The sequence below is a fragment of the Pelobates fuscus genome, chromosome 12, assembly GCF_036172605.1.
Source record: "Pelobates fuscus isolate aPelFus1 chromosome 12, aPelFus1.pri, whole genome shotgun sequence".
NCBI lineage: Eukaryota > Metazoa > Chordata > Amphibia > Anura > Pelobatidae > Pelobates > Pelobates fuscus.
The window spans coordinates 98,680,180-98,706,407 of NC_086328.1; the positions used below are offsets into that span (position 1 = coordinate 98,680,180).

The following is a 26,228-nucleotide window of genomic DNA, read 5'->3' on the forward strand; positions in this document are numbered from 1 at the left end:
AGGTAACATGTTAAATGACATAATATACAAACTGTAATACAAAGAAGACCCCTTGGGACATACATATGAAACAATCGAGAGATGGTCTACTGGCTATGGTGACCCAGGGATCATAGGAGGCCCCCTCTGGGGTGACATCGGGTTCAGTTTACGGAACGAGCTTAGTGAGGCAGGGGGGAGGGGGGTCTTGTAACAATGTTGTGGTGGGCGCATCTGGGTCATAATAGCATGGCTGCCCATGTAAGGCCCTGTGTGGCTTGGTCGGGTACTGGTGTGTACTCTGCAGATGGATATAATTAAAAAAAATAAAGGAAATAAAAATAACAACGGAGAATAAGGGTATAGGACTATGGGTGCAAACAGCAATCATTTACATAGAGTCCAATAAGCAAATTAACAGGTTAATGCGTGGTGTGTATAGTCACTGAGTGAATCGGCGGGGTCTGCGGCATTCAATGGGCTTCCTGCCTATATTCCACCTTCAGGTTGTGCCGCCCGTGATGTTGGCACGCCGGGGTGTTCTGGGCACAAACTCCTTGACTGTTGTGGGGTCCACTCTGGCCAGAGCAGTCGCAGTGTCCTTGTGTGGTGGTGTCAGGCTCAGCTGTGTCAGGTGGGAGTCCAATTCCTGTAGGCTTCTTGCCCTGTAAGTGGTTCCTTGGTAGTTGAATGACACTAGCCTCGGTGTACCCCAGCGGTACTGGATATCTTGTGATCTAAGGTGTTGCAGGCTCGGTTGTAGCCCTTTGCGCCAGCTGAGTGTGCTCCTGGTTCGATATGGGAACAATTGTAAATTTGAGTCCTCAAACATTATTGGGGTTTTCCCCCTGCAGGCTGCCAGGACCGTGGCTTTATCTCTGTGAGTTTGAAATCTCACTATGAGGTCAGCTGGGGCATTGGAGGGTGCCGTGGTTGATTTGGGTAGTCGGAACCAACCATCCAATTTCACTTGTTTGGCTTGCTTGGGTTGTAATAGCGTAGCCATAAGGCGCCGCACATAGTGTGGGAGGTCGTCGGTCCCGACGGTGTCCGGAACCCCTCTGATTTTCAGATTTGTCCGTCGTCTGTGATCCTCAAAGGCTTCAACTTTATCTGCAGTATCTTGTTGCAGTTTGTAAAGGTCTGTCATTCTCTGCTCCAGAGTAGTGAGCCGGCCGTCGTGTGCATTGGTATTTGTTTCCAATGTGGTAAGCCGTGTATTAGCCCTTTCCATAGCCTCTTTGAAGGCAGTTCTGTCTGCCGCTAGGTCTCGCCTGAGGTCAGTGAACATCTTTGTTAGGAGGGCCGCTGTAACTGGTTCCCCGGCTGGGGGGGTTTTAGTTGTGTGTACCTTAGGTTGGTTTGCCGTTGCACCTTCACCCAGGTCCGGGTAAAAGTCTTCTGAGGAGTCAGAATACTCAGCTTCCCCCAGCGCCATTTTCTCCCATGCGCCTTCTGTGAGTTCCGCAGGAGTTCGCCTATGTCATGGCTGAAAGGGGGCTTGTCGGGCCTCGGTTTTTGGTTTTTCTTGCCCATTGCCTCTTCCCCTGCTAGATGGTCGAATGTGGGGTAGGTAAATGCCCAATCTCCGCCGGTAGATCGGTTAATTTGTGCCGTTTGGCTCGGAGCTCTGCACGATGCGTCCGTTCTGTTCAACAGCTGGCTCCGCCCCCGGTTTTCACTGTTTTATGCATATATATATATATATAACTATCAACATTCGCTAACTTTCAATCTTCTGGGATTACTCCTGTTAACAATGATTGGTTAAATAAATCTGTTAATGGTTTTGCTAGTACACCACTAAGCTCTTTTAATAACTTTGGGTGTATTCCATCAGGTCCCATTGACTTATTTGTCATTACTTTTGACAGTTGAAATAGAACCTCTTCCTCTGTAAACTCACATGTAGTAAATGACTCATTTGCCCTTTTTCCTAACTGAGGTCCCTTTCCTTAATTTTCATCTGTAAATACTGAACAAAAATATTCATTGAGGCAGTCAGCTAGAACTTTATCCTCTTCTACATACCTTCCTTCTTTGGTTTTTAATCTAACTAATGCTTGTTTTACTTTCCTTTTCTCATTTATGTATCTACAAAATGTTTTGCCCCCTTTTTTTTACTGACTGTGCTATTTTCTCTTCTGTGTGTGATTTGGAAGCTCTTATAACTTGTTTGGCAAAATTAACATTGCCACTTGGGCCTGGAGAGGACTAATGGCTAGCCTCTTGCCTTCTGACTATGGCCCCTGTGTTAAATTCTGCATCAGGACTGGGGGAAAAACTGTTGTTCGTATGTTTTCCCGGCACTGCTTCAGTGAATGGAGTCTGTCGAATGGATTATTCTAATGTGGTTCATTTTACCGAACAAACTGTTGAATGACCGACCTCCCTGCATGTGGAGCGTGCTGCCTGTTAACCACCCAGAAGCTGTGGTTAACTGCAGCTTAATTGTCGAATGCCTGGGTGGCCGGCGTTCGTATGAACGAACACGTGGCGGTGGCCATTTTGTTTAGCCGAACGCGCTCAACGGTGTTTGGTCGTCGATCTCTTGGAACTGTTTTCTGCTACTAGTTTCACAAACACCGCTGAGCCTTCTATCTTCCATGCGTTCGGCTAAAACCATACGAACTGAGCGCTAATTTCAGGGAATAAACTGTCGAATTAACTGATTGCGATGAAAGTATGCACAAACCGATACGTTCATGCAAAGTGTACTTTATCTGAAGGAGAAGATAGACCAACCGCACCGCCTAACCATATGGATCTCTTCTTGGGCAGGAAAGCCATGCTTGCGGTCGGTCAAAAGTGACTTATATCTATCTCCCGAACCCCTGAACCGATTCAGGTTATTTTCTTTTATATATTTGTCCCCTGGTTATGCTTGTTCTGAAAATGTAAGTTTTATTTGAATGTGATGTGTACATTTGAAGTTATAAGAATTGTATAAAAATTGTATATGTTCCTACCTGTGATAATTACTTTAGCCCATTGTGTTTAGTAATTATATCTCAGGCAGAGGGGAGGATTTTGCTGTAATGAATGGGAGTGTCTGACTGTATTGTACGTGTTTGATTGGCTGTTCCACAAGACCATGTGGGTGGTACTGTGTGTGTAAAAACTTATATAAAAGGATGCCTTTTGTGTCCATTAAACAGACCTGCTTGACCCTTTTTTGAAGCCTTGGCTCATGCTTGGGGGATGGGATAACTACACTCTGGGGATTGCTATGATCACACTATACTCCCCAGGGTAAGCTCTTGTAAGAGCTGTTCTTGTTCCTGCTCTCTGGAGTAAGAGAGGTCTTCCCACTGGAAGCTGGATCCTGGCCTTGGGTCCAGGGTGCTATTGTTGCCTAGATTGTGGCTCCTCAACGACTTGTTTTAGAGACGATCCCAGTAGGGAGTTTAGAATATGTGTGCTCCTGGCACAAGCAGCTATTTTTGTTTTCCAATTTACATCAGGAAGATTAAAGTCACCCATGATGATAACTTCCCCCTTCATTGCTAAGGATTAACTCTGCTAATATTGATTATTTTCTTGTCCTGGTAAAATATTTTATTAACAAACAAACAAACATACAAGTAGTGTCTATGAAGAGCCATAGACCTCGATATGGAGTTTTTTTCCAGTTCCGCTATGTGGTTTAAACTTTAAAGTTCACCTTGCATTCAGTTTACATTTACAGCAATTCACACTTCATTAAACAAACTAAATTGAAAATGTAATTTAGAAGTAATAGTAGAAGTAGTAAACAAAATGTTTTAGTTGTTTTTATCGTAGAGCAGTTATGTTGGTCTAGCGTTTGCACATTTGCAGTCAATTACTAAAATCAATTCTGATATGAAAAAAGGGTTTCCTTGTAATAACAATAGATTATGGACTGTGCCCAGGCCCGGACTGGCCATCGGGCACACCGGGCAAATGCCCGGTGGGCCGCGATGACCGTGGGGCCGAGGCCGGCAGGGGAGATCACAGGATCTCCCCTGCCAGCCCCTGCAGGGCCAGCGCTACCCGAGCGCCAGCCCTGCATAGTGCCTCCATGGGCCGGTGGGGAGATCAAAGATCTCCCTCACCGGCCCAGAGACACTCAGGTGCGGCCGCCGGCTGGGGAGTGTGGGAGGGAGGGAGGCAGGAGAGAGGACCGGCGGAGCTCTAGCCAGCAGCTCCCCCGGGTCCTCTCGCGAGGTCTGAGCGTTGCCGCGGTAACCGCGGCAACGCTCAGATCTCGCGAGAGTGAACTCTAGCCTGCAGGGGGCTAGAGTTCACTCTCACCACAGGACCACCAGGGAAGAATGGCAGCACGGCACCCCTCCTCCCCCCAGGCAGAATGGACCCCCCCCTCCTCCCCCCAGGCAGAATGGACCTCCCAGGATAAAGGTAAGAAGGGGGGGGGGATATAACTTTTTTTTTTTTTCTTAATACAAAAATATATTTAAATAAAATATACATTCACATTCACACACACAGCACCCCCAGACACACACAGCACCCAAACACACACAGCACCCACAGACACACACACAACACCCAAACACACACAGCACCCAAACACACACAGCACCCAAACACACACACAGCACCCAAACATACACAGCACCCAAACATACACAGCACCCTCACACACACACAGCAACCAAACATACACAGCACCCAAACATACACAGCACCCAAACATACACAGCACCCAAACATACACAGCACCCTCAGACACACACAGCACCCTCAGACACACACAGCACCCTCAGACACACACAGCACCCAGACACACACAGCACCCAGACACACACAGCACCCAGAAACACACAGCACCCACAGACACACACAGCACCCACAGACACACACAGCACCCAGACACACACAGCACCCAGACACACACAGCACCCAAATACACACAGCACCCAAATACACACAGCACCCAAACACACACAGCCCCCACAAACACACACAGCCCCCAAACACACACAGCACCCACAGACACACACAGCACCCAGACACACACAGCACCCAAATACACACAGCACCCAAACACACACAGCCCCCACAAACACACACAGCTCCCAAACACAGACAGCACCCAAACACACACAGCACCCCCAGACACACACAGCACCCAAACACACACAGCACCCAAACACACAAAGCACCCCCAGGGTTCTGTGTGTGTGTTTGGGTGCTGTGTGTGTTTGGGTGCTGTGTGTGTTTGGGTGCTGTGTGTGTCAGAGGGTGCTGTGTGTGTCAGAGGGTGCTGTGTGTGTCTGAGGGTGCTGTGTGTGTCTGAGGGTATTTTTATGTGCCGTCACATTCTAGGTTTCTAATTTTCTTTGTCTGTTAACTCACTGAGGGTTATTTTATATATTATATATATATATAATATATAAAATAACCCTCAGTGAGTTAACAGACAAAGAAAATTGCACAATAGTGGATGTTTTAAAATCTCACAAACCCCCAAACGATTATATTCAAGTTACCAGTTTTATGCAGCTTTTCTCTCTGCTACCATTTACAGATTATATTTTTATTAGTGTTGCGGTCTTTATCACTCATTCTAATTTGCCTACCTAAATAAAGGGGGGGGGGGGGGATAATATGTTTTGTATTGTTTTTTTTTGTTGCATACAGGCTGTTTAAAGGCTCTTCTGTGTATTTATTTATTATGCGATGTGTACAACACACACAGCACCCAAACACACACAGCACCCAAACACACACAGCACCCAAACACACACAGCACCCAAACACACAAAGCACCCCCAGGGTTCTGTGTGTGTGTTTGGGTGCTGTGTGTGTTTGGGTGCTGTGTGTGTCAGAGGGTGCTGTGTGTGTCTGAGGGTGCTGTGTGTGTCTGAGGGTGCTGTGTGTGTCTGAGGGTGTTTTTATGTGCCGTCACATTCTAGGTTTCTAATTTTCTTTGTCTGTTAACTCACTGAGGGTTATTTTATATATTATATATATATAATATATAAAATAACCTTCAGTGAGTTAACAGACAAAGAAAATTAGAAACCTAGAATGTGACGGCACATAAAAACACCCTCACATACAGCACCCCTCTTACATACACACACTGCGCCCCTCACACATACAATACGTCCATATATATATATATATATATATATATATATATATATATATATATATATACACACACACACACACACACACACACACACACACACTACAGCACCCCTCACACTGCACCACTACACACATTACGCTCCAGATACACGCTAGATCCCTTACCCTATATGCACTCTTAAGCCTCTACACACACACACACACACACACACACACACACACACACACACACACACACACTCTCCTATACACACTGGGTCCTTTACACACTAGATCTCCTACACACACACTACATTCCTTGTCAGCAAACACATACAACATTCTCTAAACACACCCTCTCTACAACCCCTACACACACTACGTCACCTATACACACACACTACAGCCCGTATGCACACACTCGCTACATCCCCTATAACACTATGCCCCCTATATACACGTACGGCTTTTTACCTTCAGAGCGGGTCATAGGCCCTCCTTAATCCTGTTACCCGAGCAAGGCAGAGCCCGTTTGTTCCATGAAGGTCCCCGTATCTCCTGCCACCTAAATATGGGAGAAACTGTCTGAGCAGTTGTTCACAATGGTCTGGATATCCAAAAACAGAAAGCAATCCTCTGCTTTTTATGGTGCAGAATATACCCAAACCTGCACTCACATAATACCTGAGTTCCATCCGATAGCCGTACCATCTCCAGGCATGTGTATAAATAAGTGGGAGTCACCCCTCGTTATACCACTGTGAGAATATCCCTCCATTACAGGAGATAGACTAGAGGGATCCAGTCTACCTATGGATATCTTGCATGACCAGGCAGTCCTCTATATCGAAATCAGTAGCACGGACGTCAGAACTACTTGAATGCAGGAGGGACGCCCCTCCATGTAGTCATCGGTGTCTTGCACAGGTACAAGTCTGTGTGATGAACAAATGGATGGCACCGTAGAGCGTCGAGTGTATGAGAGAGCCGCGCTCTCTACTAATGTGATCAAATATCGTGCTAACGTCCGGCTGATAGCCTGAGCGGGCCGCACCCGTAAATAACCAAACAGTAGAGTCTGCATTCGTGACCGTTCATCTCTATGAGAATGCTTCCTCCAAACATGACCCCTGTATCCAGCTCAGTCTCTGGCTGAGGTTGAGGGAGGGCTGCGCCCACTAATAACAAATCAGTGTCCGGTAACGTATCTGAGAGTGGTTCGCTCTCTGTTCCAGAAGATAAAATATTCTCGGATCGAAGTGATGGAGGGTCGCACCCTCCTGTGATCCAAGCTAGAGTCCCTAGAGACTCAGGGTGACCAACTATAGGGTACACCAAATACGAGTATCAGCATAAGGCTGAGGGTAATCTACGGGAAAACTATGGAAAACTATCAACTGACCGTCCGGATCCCGTGCGCGCGCGCGGGGTCCAGGCGGATAGTCGGTAGTCTGAGGAAAGCTGGAGACATTCTCCGCAATCCACGAGCACCCGGGAGGTCGGAGGAGGTCAAGTCAGGCCTCTCGACGACCCGAGCGAAAGGAAAAGGAAGTCACGAAAACGAAAAAGACAACAATAATGTAGATACGAGTAAAAACGCAAATTCTATCTCAGCTAGAAGGCAAAAAGCAGGCCGGAAGGCAAGACAAGTAAGCCCCACTGAACAGGGCCAGGAGCTAACCTTACGCAGGAATAACTACCGATAGCCATATGGATACCGGGAGGCAGATACGGAGTTAGTTGATAAAGACAAGGAAAAAAACACCGCGTTCTCCTGTAGGTGTCTGAGTACCGGTCCTTGCCTGTGTAAAATTCTCCTTGGAGATGTGCCGTCGCCGGTCTGGCGCAAACCGCGGGTGTGTGTCCGGGGTCTTTATAGGAAAAACTTGCCCTTCGGGTCTGAGGTTTAGGGCCTTCACCCTACCTACCATATCCAGATGGCCGTATATTGGCGTCCTCTTGGATAGTATGGCAATGGTGCTTGTCCGGACACCTGCCCATTTCCATGTCACTGGTGGGCACTGGCTTCTCCTCAGTGATATACCCCCAGGCCTGCGGCCAAAAGGGGTTCGGCACCAATAGAGCAGGCCCAGCAGGCCAAACTAATGGACACAGAATAGTTGGTCAAGCAAATAGGCACCGACATAGTAGGCCGTTCAAATAGGCACCGACATAGGAGGCCAATAAAAGGGGGCACCGGCATAGCAGGCCGTTCTTATGGGCACAGACATAGCAGGCCGTTCTTATGGGCACAGACATAGCAGGCCGTTCTTATGGGCACAGACATAGCAGGCCGTTCTTATGGGCACAGACATAGCAGGCCGTTCTCATGGGCACAGACATAGCAGGCCATTCTTATGGGCACAGACATAGCAGGCCGTTCTTATGGGCACAGACATAGCAGGCCAATCTTATGGGCACAGACATAGCAGGCCAATCTTATGGGCACAGACATAGCAGGCCAATCTTATGGGCACAGACATAGCAGGCCAATCAATGGGGCACAGACATAGCAGGCCAATCAATGGGTTGTGTATTGCCATAATGTTATTAATAACATGTATTTATATATAGCGCCTTCCAATTCCGCAGCGCTTTACAGTGGGCATCGAATGAGAAACGAGGACCTCTGAGATCGGGTAGAGGTCCCCAAAATGGTAGATCCACAGGGCATCTTGTGACCTAGGAGCCTTAGCCAATCAACCCTTTTTGACAGCGTAATGCTGCGTGAGTAACTTGAAACCGGGACCGGCAGTCCCTAAATGCCCAGCAGGTAAATAGTGGTATTCCATCTGTATTGGGTATGAGGGGAAGTTGTACCAGTGACTATCACGTCCATGAATGTAAGATACACTAGCGATACTGCCCTTGAACTGCGAATAGGCATATGTTCACACAGATCTGTTTGAAATTCCTCAGCATTCTATAGACACCATCATCATACCGCTTGAAGGGTCTTGTAACCATGGACTCATCCCGGAGTAGGGGATAGACCATAACCCTCAATGAGCACCCCCAATGACCCGATAAGATTGCACAGAATCAGCGCAGACTGGTCTCTCATATCAGTCTGAGTCAGAGCCAGGTCTGTTAGCTTATATATACGCCATGGACAGATAATGTATCTCAGGGTAGTCCCATCTGAGGCCTCAAAGCAGGACCAGAAAAAATATCTACTGAGAGGGATATGAAGCCTGGAGTTAACTGACACAGCATACACCCTGTGCAGAGCCTGTATAACCGAGTTCATATAAACCTGTAACTCACAGAAATCTGTGATTTACCCTGACAGAGAACGCACAGTAGACAGCAATATGCACTGCCCGCAAAACTCTCAGTAAAACACATTGCCGTTAAATCTCACAGTAGCCTGTGATGTACATGTCAGGAGAACTAAATCTTGAAGCACACTGGCAGGAAAAACTAAATCTGTGACATACCCTGTCAGTAGAGCACACCGCAAAAGTGTAAACTTAAACTGTGATACACACTGTCAGAAAAAAACAACAGCAGTCTGTGGAATACACTGTCGGCAGAGAAAGCACCGAATCTGTGATATACCCTTGTCAGCAGGATTCACTGCAATTTAGGAATATAAAGTCAATAAAACCCACAGCAGTCTATATGAAGTCTGCTATCTAAAAGGTAAAAGGATGAGCTATACATGTAAGAACACACAATGCATATAAAAATGTGGACTATAGAAACATAAAGATTGAAACACAAGTCCTAATGTGGAATGGCACAGAAAACGTATCCCATAATAACTAAAAATGCCCCGTGTGGTTTGCAGACTCTGCCAGATAGGGGGAGACTAATTAAGCTGATCCGCGCTCAAATCAGCATTGACACGTGGCAGAAGTTGCATGGTAATATAATTTACTAGAGCAACCAGTATGCTACTGTGCCAACTATAGTCCTGAAATAAAAAACAATATACACATAGGGGAAGTGAAGGCAAACCTGATAGTACTCCGCCGGCCAGCAGGGCGACAAAAACGAGAACCGATCACCGTGGGACGGAGGAGGGGTCGCGGGAAGGCGCACTCTCCTCCACCCGGTCGGCTGCCCGCGGCTCCGAGAGGGGGCTTCGTGCGGCGGCGGCCACGTGGCGCGCGGGGCGGCCACGTGAGAGAGCGGAGCGGTCGCCGGTAGATACAAAGGTTTTCGGGGAAAGCCAGAGGCTAGTCTCCTGATAACCCCGACGCAGTACATACAGCCCGCAGATAGGAAAGGCGGGAGAAAAGGAGTGGGGTAGCGAGGGGAGGGGGAGGAAAGAGATAGGAAGGAATCCCCAAGAAAAAAAACCTCAAACCCCTTACAGAAAAGGAAAAGGTCTCCCCAAAGAGACAGGGGGAGCAACAATCTGAAGGAAAAGGATCTCAAATAAAATCAATATATCTATATACTATACAACCCACATAAGCAGGAAGAAGTAAACATATATAGCATAAATATACAGAAGGAGATAAATGATGTCAAATATCAATTAAAAACAGTATAACAAAAACGTAAATACACTAAGATAGCAAAAATTAATCCCAATAAATCAAAATAAAACCCAAATCCACCAACTAGAAGCAGGAGGCAGTGGTACTCTGACCTGTACTGATGCGGAGCAGCAAAGAAAGAGGAAATGATGCATGGGGAGGGGAGTTTTATAGTACCTAACTTTTTTCTGATTGGTTGTTTTTCTGTGCTGCTGTGGAGTTCTAGTAAAGAGAGACTTAAGCAAATACGAAGCCTCCTGTCATGTTATAAAATTAGAGATAACAACACATGAGAAGTATTTGGGAATTGTTATAGACCACAAACTAGGCAACAATATGCAATGTCAATCTGCAGTTTCTAAGGCCAGTAAGGTATTGTCATGTATAAATAGTGGGAATTAATTCTTGGGAGAAGAATATAATTTTGACCACGCATTTGATATGTTGTGCAATTTTGGGCACCTCTTCTAAAGAAGGATATTATGGCACCTGAAGAATTTCAGAGGCGGGTTACATAATTGATAAAAGGAATGGAGCATTTTAGTTATGAAGAAAGGTTAGCACATTTAAATTTATTTAGCTTGGAAAAACAGCACATCAGAGGGAATATGATTGCATTATACAATATATTTGGAGCCAATACAAACCATTGTCTGGTAATCTGTTCATAAACAGGACTATACATACAAGGTTATGCATTTAGACTGGAAGAAAGGAGATTTAGCCTAAGGCATTCTGGGGTTAAGAAGAATTATTTTCCTAGTTTGCTGTGAAATTGGAAGTGCTTCAGACTGTTCTTTTTTATGCCTTCTTTTGGCTCAACAGCAAAAACAAATGCGAGAAAGGCTTAACTTGATGGACACGTCTATTTTCAGCTACGTAACTATGTATGTAACTATTTAACTAAGTTTGTAAAATATTAAAAAGTTTAAAACTTGTATGTCTAAGTATGTTATATTCTTTACAGCCTGGAAATTTATGGAGGCCCTCTGGAGATAAGTGCACTTTTTATGAATGTGAACCTGGCACATTAATGGTTGTCAAGAAGGTTGTTGTTTGCCCAGAGGAAAGTTCTGTAACATGTGAAGAGGTACAGTATGAAGAGAATATATAAATAGCATTATACATCAAAATGAACTATGAAAAATCAAACTTTCTACTTTTTACTTTCTATAGAAACAAACTACAGTTTGTTGTTACATTAATTGTTAGCATTACATCAGCATTCCAGAGATCGATACAATGGCTTACAAAAGTCATTGGCACTTTTTATACTACATTTATTTTAGAGATATATGATTTAACTGTATTTATTGTATGTGGCCATTATGCTTTTTACATTCCATTGCTATTTTCAGTAAGCTGTACTGTGTAAAATATAGCAAGATGAATGACATTCTTTACACTATACTCATACCTATCCACCTTTTCTCACTTTCTATGCTTCTGCTCCTGGCACCTGGTGATATCTCTCCAAACCCTGGTTCCGCCCCTCCCTAACTATCTTGTTTCCAACCCATAAACCTCTCCAATCTCATATTCATCCCATGTAACTCTCCCTTTAAGCCCTCCTTCCAATGTGCCCTCTGGAATGCACACTATGTGTGCAACATAACAAAATCTACTTCTATCCATGACTTATTCATCTCATGCCCCCTAAACGTAATTGCTTTAACTGAAAATTGTCTCTCTCCTTCTGACACTGCTACCCCTGCCTCACTATCCTATGGTGGTCTACAGTTTACGCACAACCCAACACAGTCTGACAGTAAAGGTGGTGGTGTAGGGCTTTTCCTTTCTTCCTACTGCTCCTTAAAACCTCTGTCCATCCCCCTTCCCTCTCTTTCTCCTATTGGCGAGAGTAACCTCGCCACTGGCTTTTGGAGGAGCCTGTTTGCCAGCCTCCTGCCCTGTGACTATGGCCCCTGTAATAGACTTTGGTTAAATAGTGTGTGCCTTTATTTTATTATGTATGGCTACACTTCGAGCTCCCGAAGCGGCACTTCGAATTATCGAACAACCGCACAAACCAGAGACCACCCTGGAGCTTGTTAACACCTATTAACAACTTGGAACGTTTCTCACCGCAGTGTTCTAATTGTTCGTCTGGGTGGCCGTAATTCCTATGGACAACCACGGGGTGGCGGCCATCTTGTTTGCATGAACGCAGGCAGCGGTGTTTGGGCATCTCATGGAACTAAAATCGGACACAGAAACTCCTGAACACCGCTGGACTTCCATCATCATCTGCGTTCATTTCTATACAACTTAGAAGGGCACTGTTCGGTAAAATCATTCATCTGGATGAGGGAAATAAGCTCCAGGGTAAGACTGTTTGGTAGTTTGTTCATTTTCAAACTACTGAACTAGACCGACCACAAGCCCTGATTTCTTTGGAACTGTTTTGGACATGGGACCATGCCTGCTGTCGGTCAGAAATAAGGCTTCCATCGAACTTCCGAACCCCTGAAACGATTTGGATGATTTTTTTTATATATTGCTCACCCAGATAGGGGCTATCAGGGGATGTGTTTTTATGGGGATTATATGAGTTATTGGGGTATTTTCATGTTGTCTCTAAATTATGTTCTTTATTGCCTGGAGATAATTGAGTTGATACGGTAATTGACTCAATTAACTCCCAGCTAGAGGGGAGGGATTGTATGTGGGAGTGCCATACAGTGTAACCCTGTTATTATCGGTATTGTAGTTCCCCACAAGGTCCATGTGGGAGTACCCTTTGCATGGGGAATTGCATAAAAGGCCAGTGTGGTTACTATTAAAACCAGTTCACTTAACCCTCAAAACGCAGCCTCATCTTGTGATTGGTGGATACTGCTATAACCGCTAGCTCTTATAAGAGCACTACAGCTCTATTGGATTCATGGTATGCTTGAATATCGACTGGAGAATACTGCAGCGATACTCATTCTAGAGGGAAATTATATATCTGGCGGTAGCTACCCCTCCTCACTCCATCACACTGCTCCTCACTCCATCACACTGCTCCTAAAATTCACTTAATTTGCTTATTCAAACCCATATCTGTAAAGATTGCAGTTATTTATCGGCCCTCAGGTTCTCCTCATCTCTTCCTTGACCATTTTGCTGCCTGGTTTCCTTACTTCCTCACAAGCAATATCCCATCACTAATTTTAGGGAATTTCAACATTCCCATTATCCCATTCTTGTCCTCAGTAGCCTCAAAACTTATTTCAATCTCCTCCTCCTTTGGGCTATCACAATGGGCTAATTCACCCTCACATGTAGCTGGCAATACCCTAGATCTTATATTTTCAACTGCATGCTCAGTCTACAATCTTTGTAATTCTCCATTTCCTCCATCAGATCACCACCTCCTATCATTTTTTCTCGAATGCCCCAACACCCAATATCCTCAACCTAACCCCCCTGCAACTCAGGAGGAATCTAAATTCTCTTGTCCTCCAGCAACCCTCAGCTGATTTCCATTCCAAACTCTCATCCATACCTACCTTCTCCTGTCCCTCTCTGGCTATCTCTTCATATAATGCTACCCTCACCTCTGCCGTAAATGCTGCAGCCCCACTCCAAGCACGCTCCTCAAGGAGGGCGAGTATCCAACCGTGGCACACTAAGTCAACCCACTACCTGCAGAGATGCTCCCATTCAGCTGAATGCTGCTGGAGGAAGTTTTGCAGCCAGTCAGACTTTCTACACTATAAATGTGTCTTGTGCTCATACAGTGCAGCCCTTATCCTTGCTAAACAGTCCTACTTTTCTTTTCTCATTAGTTCATGTTCCCGCAATCCTAGGCATCTCTTTAATACATTTAACTCTCTTCTTGGCCCTGCTGTGGCCACCCCACAAACTAATCTTTCAGCTGATAGCTTTGCATGTTACTTTAATTACAAGATTAAACAATTAAGGAATTCATTCTCCCCCCTTCTTCCCTTTCTATCTCAACCTCACTTGGACCATTTCATCCCTACCCTCCAATACTTCCCTCCAGCTACTGAACAGGAGGTGGCTGCACTTCTCCTCTCCTCTCATATCACCACCTGTCTGCTTGATCCAGCACTTCATCAGAGCTCTCACCCCTTGTCTTGTACCATCCTTAACACATATCCTAAACTGCTCTCTTTCATCTGGTGTTGTCCTTGCTCCCCTTAAGCTTGATACCGTTGTACCCATCCTAAAAAAAGCCATCCCTAGACCAGTCTTCCACTTCCAACTACCGTCCCATATCCCTGCTTACTTCTTTCTCAAAGCTCTAGAAAGACTTGTCTTTACTCGTATGACTCACTTCCTAAATTCCAACTCCCTCCTCGATCCTCTTCAATCTGGCTTTCACCCACTCCACTCTACTAAGACTGCTCTTATTAAAGTTACAAATGACCGGACCACAGCCAACTCCAAAGGCCACTACTCCCTACTAATTCTTCTTGACCTCTCTGCTGCCTTTGATCATGGCCTCCTTCTCCTAACCCTTCAATCTCTTGGTCTCTTTGACACAGCCCTCTCATGGTTCTCCTTCTATCTCTCCCAATGCTCCTTTAGTGTCTTCTTTTCCAACAGCACCTCCTCTCCTCGTCCTGTCTCAGTCGGAGTCCCTCATTGTTCAGTTCTTGGCCCCCTTTTGTTCTCTCTCTATACTGTCTCTTTTGGCAAACTCATTAATTCATTTGGATTCCAATACCACCTGTACGCTGATGACACCCAGATATATCTCTCCTCCCCTGACCTCTCCCATGCTGTCCTACAATATGTCACCATTTGCCTTTCTCTGATCTGATGTCCTCCTTATTTCTGAAACGTAATCTCTCTAAAGTTTGAGTTTCTTACTTTTCCTCCTCATAACACTTATCCTCGTCCGTTACTCTCCTTGCAGGTTGACGGTACCTTCCTCACCCCATCCTTTCAAGCTCGCTGTCTTGGTGTCACTTTTGATCATGGCCTCACCTTTGGGCCTCATGTCCAGTCTGTTGATAAAACTTTTCAATTCCAACTTAAACACATTGCCCGCATACACCCCTTTCTTACACAAGATGCTGCCAAAGAGCTTGTTCATGATCTAGTAATCTCTTGCATTGATTACTGTAATTCTCTCCTAATTGGACTTCCTAGAAGTCATACAGCACTCCTACAATCCTTGGTGCATGCTGCTGCCAGACATATCTTTCTCTCCTGTCGCTCCTCTCACACCTCACACCTCTGTCGACCCTTACACTGGCTTCCTGTGTCAATTTAAAATATTAACCATTACCTATAAAGCTCTAACCAACTCTAGCTCCTCTTACACATTCACTAATTCATAGGTATGCCCCCTCTCGGCCTCTCCGCTCTACTGCAGTAGCGGATCCAGAGCCTGACTTCGGGAGGGGCACTTGCAGATTATTTAGATATATAATCCAGACACAATACCCACTACAGCTCAGTGTAGTGGTTATGGTGCCAGTAGTGTCGAGACCCCCTCCCAGAGTAAGTAGTCAAACCGTTTAAGAACAGTTTGACAACTTACCTGAGGTCTGCTTGGAAATGGGGCTGTAGTAGGGCATAGGAGCAGGGGTGCAGTGTGTGTGTGTTTGTGTAAGAAGGACTGTGTGAGCAGTGTGTGTGTGTGTGTGTGTGTGTGTGTGTGAAAGTTGCAGTGTGTACGTGAGGACGGCAGTGTGTGTTAGGGGGGCAGTGTGTGTGTGTGCGTTGCAGTGTGAGTGGGGGGCAATGTGTGTATGGGGGAAGATTGTGTGTATGGGGCAGTGTATGTGTGTGGGGGGCCAATGTGTGTCTAGGGTGTGTGTGTGTGTATTGGGGGGCAGTGTATGTGGGCAATGTGTGTGTATGGGGGAAGTGTATGTGTGTGTATGGGGGATGTGTATGTGTGTGTATGGGGGCAGTGTATGTGTGTGGGAGCAGTAGTGTATGTGTATGGTGGGCAATGTATGTATGTGGGGCAATGTGGGTGTATGGGGGCAGTGTGTGTATGTTGGGGCAGTGTGTGTGTATGGGGCAGTGTATGTATGTGGGGCAATGTGTGTGTATGGGGCAGTGTATGTGGGCAATGTGTGTGTATGGTGGAAGTGTATGTGTGTGTATGGGGGATGTGTATGTGTGTGTATGGGGGCAGTGTATGTGTGTGGGAGCAGTAGTGTATGTGTATGGTGGGCAATGTATGTATGTGGGGCAATGTGGGTGTATGGGGGCAGTGTGTGTATGTGGGGGCAGTGTGTGTGTATGGGGCAGTCTATGTGTATGGGGGCAGTGTATGTATGTGGGGCAATGTGTGTGTATGGGGCAGTGTGTGTATGGGGCAGTGTGTATGGGGGCAGTGTATGTATGTGGGGGCAGTGTTTGTGTATGGGGCAATGTGTGTGTATGGGGGCAGTCTATGTATGTGGGGGAAAATGTGTGTGTGTGGGGGCAGTGTATGTGTAGGGTATGTGTGTGATAAGGATGGGGGGCTTTTTAATGTTTTTTTTTTAATTTGATAAAAAAAAAATATATTTTATTTAAAATATACATAATGTCCCCCCTCCCTTCTTACCTTTGTTTAGGGAGGAAGGGGGACATTTCTCGATCCCTGGTGGTCCGGTGGGGAATCCCTGGTGGTCCATGTGGTGAGAGTGAACTCTAGCCCCGGTCTCTAGCCGTGTCAATGCTCCGTGCTCGTGAGAGAAGGACCGGGAGGAGCTGCAGACTGAGCTCCCCTGGGTCCTCTCTCTCTCCCTCCCCTGCTGGCGGCCAGCAAACAGTGCCTGCGGACCGGAGAGGGAGATCATGAAGGCACATTGCAGGGCTGGCGCTTAGACAGCGCCAGCCCTGCATTAGCCGACAGGGGAGAGGGAGAACCTCGGATTCTCGGGGGGGTAGGCAATTGCCCCGTTGCCCCCCCTGGATCCACCAGTGCTCTACTGGTGACCTTCTCCTGTCTGCTGGTCACACCCTTACTGCAAATTCAAGACTTTGTCGATCCTTACACTGGCTTCCTCTGTCAATTTAAAATATTAACCATTACCTATAAAGCTCTAACCAACTCTAGCTCCTCTTACATTTCTTCACTAATTCATAGGTATGCCCCCTCTCGGCCTCTCCGCTCTACTGCAGTGGCGGATCCAGAGCCTGACCTCGGGAGGGGCACTTGCAGATTATTTAGATAAATAATGCAGACACAATACCCACTACAGCTCAGTGTAGTGGTTATGGTGCCAGTAGTCTCGGGACCCCCTCCCAGAGTAAGTAGTCAAACCGTTTAAGAACAGTTTGACAACTTACCTGAGGTCTGCTTGGAAAAGGGGCTGTAGTAGGGCATAGGAGCAGGGGTGCAATGTGTGTGTATGGGGGAAGTGTATGTGTGTGTATGGGGGATGTGTATGTGTGTGTATGGGGGCAGTGTATGTGTGTGGGAGCAGTAGTGTATGTGTATGGTGGGCAATGTATGTATGTGGGGCAATGTGGGTGTATGGGGGCAGTGTGTGTATGTGGGGGCAGTGTGTGTGTATGGGGCAGTCTATGTGTATGGGGGCAGTGTGTGTATGGGGGCAGTGTGTGTATGGGGCAGTGTGTGTATGGGGGCAGTGTATGTATGTGGGGGCAGTGTATGTATGTGGGGGCAGTGTGTGTGTATGAGGGCAATGTGTGTGTATGGGGGCAGTGTATGTATGTGGGGGCAGTATGTGTGTATGGGGGCAGTCTATGTATGTGGGGTCAATGTGTGTGTGTGGGGGGGCAGTGTATGTGTAGGGTATGTGTGTGATAAGGATGGGGGGCTTTTTTTTAATGTTTTTTTTTTTAATTTGATAAAATTATTATTTTTTTAATTTTATTTCAAATATACATAATGTCCCCCCCTCCCTTCTTACCTTTGTTTAGGGAGGAAGGGGGACATTTCTCGATCCCTGGTGGTCCGGTGGGGAATCCCTGGTGGTCCATGTGGTGAGAGTGAACTCTAGCCCCGGTCTCCAGGGCTAGAGTTCACTCTCGCGAGATCCGGAGGGTTGCCGCGTCAACGCTCCGTGCTCGTGAGAGAAGGACCTGGAGGAGCTGCAGACTGAGCTCCCCCGGGTCCTCTCTCTCTCCCTCCCCTGTGGCCAGCAAACAGTGCCTGCGGACCGGAGAGGGAGATCTCTGATCTCCCCTCCGGTTCATGAAGGCATATTGCAGGGCTGGCGCTTGGACAGCGCCAGCCCTGCATTAGCCGACAGGGGAGAGGGAGAACCTCGGATTCTCGGGGGGGGGGGGGGTAGGCAATTGCCCCGTTGCCCCCCCTGGATCCGCCAGTGCTCTACTGGTGACCTTCTCCTGTCTGCTGGTCACACCCTTACTGCAAATTCAAGACTTCTCACTGGTAGCTCATTTTCACAGCCTGCCTACCTTAGAACAGCCTGCCTACTCTAGTCTTCAAACCTTTAAGAAGTCCCAACACATCTTTTCAGGAATGCTTATGGCCTCCAAGAGTAACTTCTATCTCTCAAACCTTCCTCTCGCTCTCTCCTATAGGGTCACACTCAACTCTACTTTCCTACCATGTCTATTTGCTGTTTCTCTTAATACCCTTCCTATTGTTTTTTTTATACCCCAACTCCTCTAGACTGTAAGCTTGTTTGAGCTGGGTCCTCAAGTACCTACATTTTGTTATTGTCTCATTTGGAAAATTCCCCTTTTATTGTAAAGCGATGCGTAATAAGCTGGCGCTATTTAAATACCAATAATAATATTAATTCTAACACTGTCTAAAGCTTTTTCTTTCCCCAAAAACTCTATAATAGACTAAGAAATACATTTAAAAAAGGTCTTTAATAAATGTGTATTTCAAGCAAATGTTATGCTAATATCTGATAAGCAAAAATTGATGGGTAACATAGGGGATAATATACAAATTGTAATATAATCAATAATTTAGTGAATTATTTTTATTTAATAATTTGCTCATATTCTTCATGACACTATATGATTTGTGGCATATATTTTATAAAGTCATGACATTGTATGTTATCATCTCTATGGATACTTTAGTATAAATCAAGACAGAAAAATAAGACCTATAATTTCCAATCGACCTAGGTTGTATCTCTGATGTTTATTTATGTAACAAACATACATAATGTATATAAGATATTTGTTGTTTTTCTAGGGTACATTTGTTGAATTTACGAGCTCTGATAAATGTTGTAAGACACTTATATGTGTCCGTGGTAAGTAAATCATATTCTCTTTATATAATTCAATAGAGACAGAAGTTGTATTATTTGTTCTATTTATTTTTGTAAATATTTGAATCAAAGAAAAAAGTTACCTGCGCTCTCTCCTTAATCCCTATGTATATTTAACCCCTTAAGGACCAAACTTCTGGAATTAAAGGGAATCATGACATGTTACACATGTCATGTGTCCTTAAGGGGTTAAACAAATGGAGGTAATTTAGTTACTCCAATGGCCACTGGAGGCAATGCCCGCCTGCAAACATCATGGCAGACCCCCCCTAGACGGGTCCTACTCTGACCCTTTACCTTGTTTCCTTGAGCTTCTGGCAAAAATATCTCTAATGAGACAGAAAGGGGTATTTTTTATATACACCCCCTATGTACTTGTTAACCCTTAATAGGGAACACATGGGATATTTGAATGCCTTAGTCACAATATGATAAATGGACCTGAGTAGGCATTTTTGTGAACTAGCTAAAATGAAAATATTAGACTTGTGCACTTGGCTTCACATGTATCACAATTTGTCCGATCGACAAGTTGTGTGAATTCCGCAATTCTGAATTGCCATATGGATGAAAGAACAGAGAAACATTTTGTTTGTTTTGTGATTCAGAAATGCACATAAAAAAATAATATATGTAAAAAAGCCAATGGGGGCTAAATCGTATAGGAGAATTACAAACCTTCAGTATGCCCCCCACCCAGCATGTCAACTAAGCAGTGAGCAGTCAGTAACTACAAATATTTGGCTGGGCACTTGTTTTTATCCAGTCACTAGAAAGGCCACATCCCACAGATATAGGACCTGTAAATTATATGGCACAGTCCCCGCATAGACCCCTTGTGGTGCCATTATGTGGGGGCTTAAAATGCAATAATGGGGAGTGGACAGTTCACTATCCATTCTCTTGCCCCCAACCATGGCCAATGGATAGGAACTATATTTAAAAAAACAGGAGAGCATTTTTAATACAAGACAACCCCATATTTTACTAGCGGCTGGGCAGCAATAGTTGCCTAGTCACTAGATTACATTACTGTTTCATAGCCATTCCCGCATCCACAGTATATCAAGTGGGGTCATTTTGATCTTAATAGACTTTTGATGAGCTGGCTGGCTAACATGTGCTGGTCTGTCATCACATAAGTTAACCCTCATGCCATCAAGATGTTTATTTTCATAACTTATGGCAAATAGTCTAGACTTTTAAAATACAAGTCTGGATTTTGCACCATACTGCAGCAAATAGTTTTACCCCTTTTGGTAAGAGGCTATTTGGACTTCAGTGAATAACCCTGTAGTAGGTGCATGTTTGCACCTTTCTGGTTTGTCCAATTAGTTTTTCTGAAAAGGATCGTATGGATGAAATTCAAAATGGCACATGGACAAAATGTGGTTCATTCAAACCAACTTTGTTTTGAGAGACACATTGATTCAGACAAGCCATTTCTTTTACAGGGCTAAAAAAATATATAGTCTTGATATATAAAACATAATTACTTATAAAGATAGTTTATCCTAAAAGTACTGTGTTGAGTTGCAAATTAGAACTTTGAATATCGTAATAGTAGCAGATGATGTACAGTTAAAGAAAGTACAGCTTAAAGTATTTTTTTTTTGTTAAAGCAAAGCAAACATTTATAAAAACATTTTTTCACAGATACATGTAGTTTAAAGACAACATGGGCGATTATGGAACAACAGGGCTGTGTAGCCAATGTCTCTCTAACACACTGTGAAGGTCTCTGCAGCTCCACCTCCAGGTAAAAAAAGAACTTTGTGTAATTCTTTTGTCATAATATACTGACAGGCAAGGCAGAATCCTGAACTCTTTCAGCACAATGTGCCTCACAAAAACAACTCATAATTTCAATTGGTACCTAACACTTACTTACTTTTTGTTTCAATGAACCCAGTGCACTGAGATAATGAGCTTCTTAACACTCGGTAACTAAAGACCCGTAAAGACCCGTATAGAACATGCATTACATTATCTATTACATTAGATTTGAAATAAATAGGCGTTACATGCAAATTGTATAATTTTAATATACAAATGTAGAACTGCAAATATTGCTATTTTAAAATGATAATACGTTTGTACAGTTTATGTATGTATTTTTAGAGTTGATTCAAATTTTACTAGCCACTGATTACTATTTTATTATAAGTATACAAAACAATTGAAATCAACTGAATTTAATCAAAATTAAAGCCACATTATAAGCACCAAATCAACTGCAACTTAATTAAGTGATTTTGGAGAATGGAATATGTCCATGCAGTCTTATTGCTGAATTATCAGCCATTCAGTTAAATCACTCTGTTTATGCAGCTCTAGCCACACCTCCTATTTCTATGACTTAAACAGCCTCCCTAAACACTTATTGCAAAGAGAGATTTCTTTTTTTAAACCTAATTGTAGATTATACTAGTGTAAATATAATCTTCATTTTTATTAATGACAGGAGGCTTCATATTTGCTTAAGTCTCTCTTTACTAGAACTCCACAGCAGCACATCAACATAGAGAGAAACAACCAATCAGAAAAAGTAAGGAATCATAAAAGTCCCCTCCCAATAAACTACTTCCTCTTTCAAGCTGCGACAAAAAAAGAACAGAATTAACATATCCACATAGTAGTAGCAGAAGTATGCAAACGAAACAGTCGATGACAATCATCCTGGACCAGGAAACCGAACGTGGATCAGTCGATGAGCCATAACTTTATCCAGAAGAAGGTCTTAAATGTGGATCTTTAGACGAACTATTAAACTGAAACGAGACAAACAGAGTTGAAAACTCCGGTTAGTGAATGAAATGTACCCTGACTTCCTTAGGAAGATAAAACAACTGACACAGTCCTGGAAAACATACTATCAACTAACGGTGTTAAAACAAGGTAAATAAATAACAGTATCAGGGTAGGGAAAACTGTGAGGGAAATATTCGCCTCCTGACATTAATAAAATTAAGATTATACTTACACTAAAGCTAATATAATCTACAATTTTATAACATGAAAGGAGGCTTCATATTTGCTGTTTTAACGCTCAGACAGCAAAGCAAAAGAAGCATGATCCACGGGCCTAAAATAAAATTGGCAGAAGGTGTCTTCTCGGGTCCAGTTGGCCGAACGCAGGATGTCCTGGAGAGAGGTGCCCGCAAGAAAAGTGCCAGAAGCCGCCGCACTCCTGACCGAATGTGCGCCCAAGGTCGACTCCACACCCGCCAAAGACAACAACCATTTAATCCATCGTGCCAGGATAGGAGAAGAGACCAGTTTGTGAGGTCTGACATAAGAAATCAACAATTGACCGGAACAAGAAGGACGCAGTGGAGAAGTACGCACCACATAGCGAGACAGAGTCGTCGCCACACAGAGCTTAGGTGAATCGCGGAAATATGGGTAGAAAATGGCCGTCGAATCTGACTTAGTACATCTAGAGACCTTGAAGGTGACCCCTTCCAGAGAAAAGGGAAAGGCATCGACATCGAAGACCCAGACTTCGGAAACTCGTCTGAAAGAAATTAGGCATAGGAAAAGCGCAAATTTGATTATCAGGTCAATCCTGGAAAAATGACAAAACCCTGCGTACATCCCAGAGGAAAGAATACTTAGGCCTCGGAGGTCGCGAAAATCTCATGCCTCGGAGAAGTCTACAAATCAGCGGGTCCTGACCAATGGGAAAATCTTGAAGTGGAACATCGGCAGCCAAAATCGCCGACCTTGCCACGTTAACTGACCGATACGAGCATCCCAGGTTAAACAGATGCGACAGAAAGTTCAGAACACTGGTTACAGGGCCCATAAAGGGATCGGTATTGTCAGGGTACCTGTGGTCTCTACCTCCGAAAGAGGTAGAGACTTAGCTGTTCCTCCATCCAGACGGTCTGATGGCTCCCTTCCCCGCGGTCTATCCGGTCATGCTAGGCCGGCCGCGAGGGAGTGACTGCCTTTTACAGCATCTAGGCAGGAAGTAGTCATCAGGACACTCCCCCGGAACGACCTGTCAGTCAATTGCTGCAGGACCAATCAAGACGCCTCGGAGGCGTGGTTACTGCTCTGAACAGGGTATTTAACAGAGCTTCTTTCATTAGCTCATTGCCCTGTCGTGATCCTAGCTTGTTCTAGTCACTCAGTGCTTGTGTATTCTATTATCCCTTTTGGTTTTGACCCGGCTTGTTTACCTTACTCTGCTTATCTCTGTTACCCTTGATTCGGCTTGTCTCTCGCTTACCTGTCTTCTGTTACCCTCGACCTCGGCTTGTCTTTGACCATTCTATACTGTGCTACTTACGTTAGTCCGGCCATTCTAAGGTCCGGTATACGTATCTGGCTACTGTTTGTACTCTGCGTGTTGGATCCCTGTCCCGATCCTGACAGGTATCCCGTTCCAGGCACCGACGACACCAGGAGTTCCATGCTGACAAGTAGCATCTCCTAGTTCCAGGGGCCCAGGAGTCCCAGAGGAGGTCCTTAGCCGACTGCGATAATGCCTTGACATTCCAGGATCTCCTGAAAGAGTCCAGGCTACTAAGCGGAGGCGGCAGTCCCTCACGAGAGGGTGAGGATTGCCCCGTGTAAAGACCTGCAGTGGTGATGGTGCTGCGGTCTCCTGTTCCTTTCCCAGCTGCTGAGTATTAGTGATTATAGCTCCAGCAGGGGGTAGAGATGAATACAGCTTCCCAGACAATCCTTCCCAGTAGATAGAACATTCCTTCCCCAAACATGAGCCAAGAACTAAGCTTTATTGAAACAGGCTGGCTTTTATGGGGAATCCTCCTGCAAGAGGACGTCCCAGAACAAACAAATACATTCACCAATCACTGTACAGTATTTTACTAATACACGCCCTCCCTCTGCCTGGGAGATATTGAGATAAGTTAAGGAGTAAATCAATTATCTCCAGGCAAAGGGCACACATTTTCCCCAAAAGGTAGAACACCCCTTTCCCCACAAGGTATCCCCACAAAATACATATCCCCTGATAGCCCCGATCTGGGAGACAAACATATCCAAATTTCACCCAGATCGGTTCAGGGGTTCTTGAAAAGTGTGGAAGTCCTGTTTTACCGACCACACACAAGGCTCCTGCCCAAAACAGTTCCACGAATTCAGCGTGTGTGGTCGGTGAATGGGGAAAAAGGCGAAAAGCGGCCAAAATACCGAATACACCCTCCTGGCTCATAATAGCGATTGTCCCCCTGGTCTGTACGAACATAACTACCGAATGCCGTTCTTCTGGCTGTTCGGTAAGTAGGAGAAGCGGGAGTTCGGTAGTTTTCAGCTGTGGTTCGTGAGGTCGAGTGTCCGATTTTAGTTCCAGACACTCGACGACCAAGTCCCGCTGACTCTCCTCGTGCGAACAAGATGGCCGCCGTTTTCTTTTCCACGTGGCGTTCGGCTATACGAACAGCGGCCACCCAGGGAACACTTAATTGTGCTGCTTTTGAACATAACAAGCCAGGAGGGAGGTCGGGGTTCGGTAGTTGCAAACTGCCGAACTAATAATCCATTGTAGGCAGGAAAAATGAAACAAAATACAAAAAAAATAGAAGAAAAGGTCGGATAAAGTCCCTTTTTCTTCACACCCCGGGAGTCCGAGAGTAGCATCAGCGGGGATGGTAGAAGCAGTGGATCCTGATGGGAGAGATCCAGAATTTCCGGAAACCAGGAATGACTCTGCCACAGAGGAGTCAGCAATACCAAAGACACACGTTGACGTGTAGGACACTGGGTATCATAGAAATGGAGGAAACGCATAAGCCAACTGAAGTAGATCAGGACCTGATAATTCGTCCTGGAGGCAAAAAAGGTCCACTGAGAACAGACCCATCCGGTCTGCGATCTCGAGGAAATGGAATGAAAGAGCCTCCAATCACTTGTGCCCCTCCAATGTCTGGAGAACCAATCCGCCATCAGATAGAAGATATTCCACCTGGAGGGTGATGTTGCACTGGAAGCAGAAGCTGTAAATCTCCTCCGTCACCTCTAAAAGTATCCGGGAGCGGGCTCTTCCCAGGTGGTTGATGTATTGTACCGCCGAGATATTGTCCATCCTGAGGAGAACGCAGCAATCGGAAAGGTGACTCGCCAGGCTCCGAATCGCAAATGATCCCGCAATCAGTTCCAGGCAGTTTATGTGGAACTCCGACACCCTCTCCGACCACTGATCCCCCATGGAGCTGGTCATGCATGTGGCTCCCCAACCCCAAAGACTCACGTCTGATGCCAGAACGAAAGCCGGAGTTGGTCCGAAAATCGCCTTGCCATTCCAGGCTGACATGGGGAGAAGCCACCATCGTAGCTCGGTCTTCACGTCTGGAGTGAGGGGGATCACTTGGTCGTAGGAAGGCCTCTTGCGCAGGAAACAGCCCGTGTAGATTGCCTGGATCGAAGCAGAAAGGAGCCAACATCGTGCCAACATCCATAGTGGGATCAGATCTTGCTATAGAATCCTCCTTATTTACTTCCGAATGGTCACTATCTTGGATAGAGGGAGGCGTAGGTG

At 45.3% G+C, this 26,228-nt stretch overlaps 1 protein-coding gene across 1 annotated transcript in view; it reads left to right on the plus strand.

Annotated features, from left to right (window-relative positions):
- The window catches only part of LOC134578489 (intestinal mucin-like protein), a 75,837-nt gene that overhangs the window by 35,018 nt on the left and 14,591 nt on the right, over window positions 1-26,228 (plus strand). Inside the window, exons 5-7 of the mRNA XM_063437482.1 lie at window positions 11,497-11,619; window positions 19,639-19,699; window positions 21,374-21,476. Of these exons, the coding sequence (XP_063293552.1) occupies window positions 11,497-11,619; window positions 19,639-19,699; window positions 21,374-21,476 (287 nt within the window). The remainder of the gene's footprint in view (window positions 1-11,496; window positions 11,620-19,638; window positions 19,700-21,373; window positions 21,477-26,228) is intronic.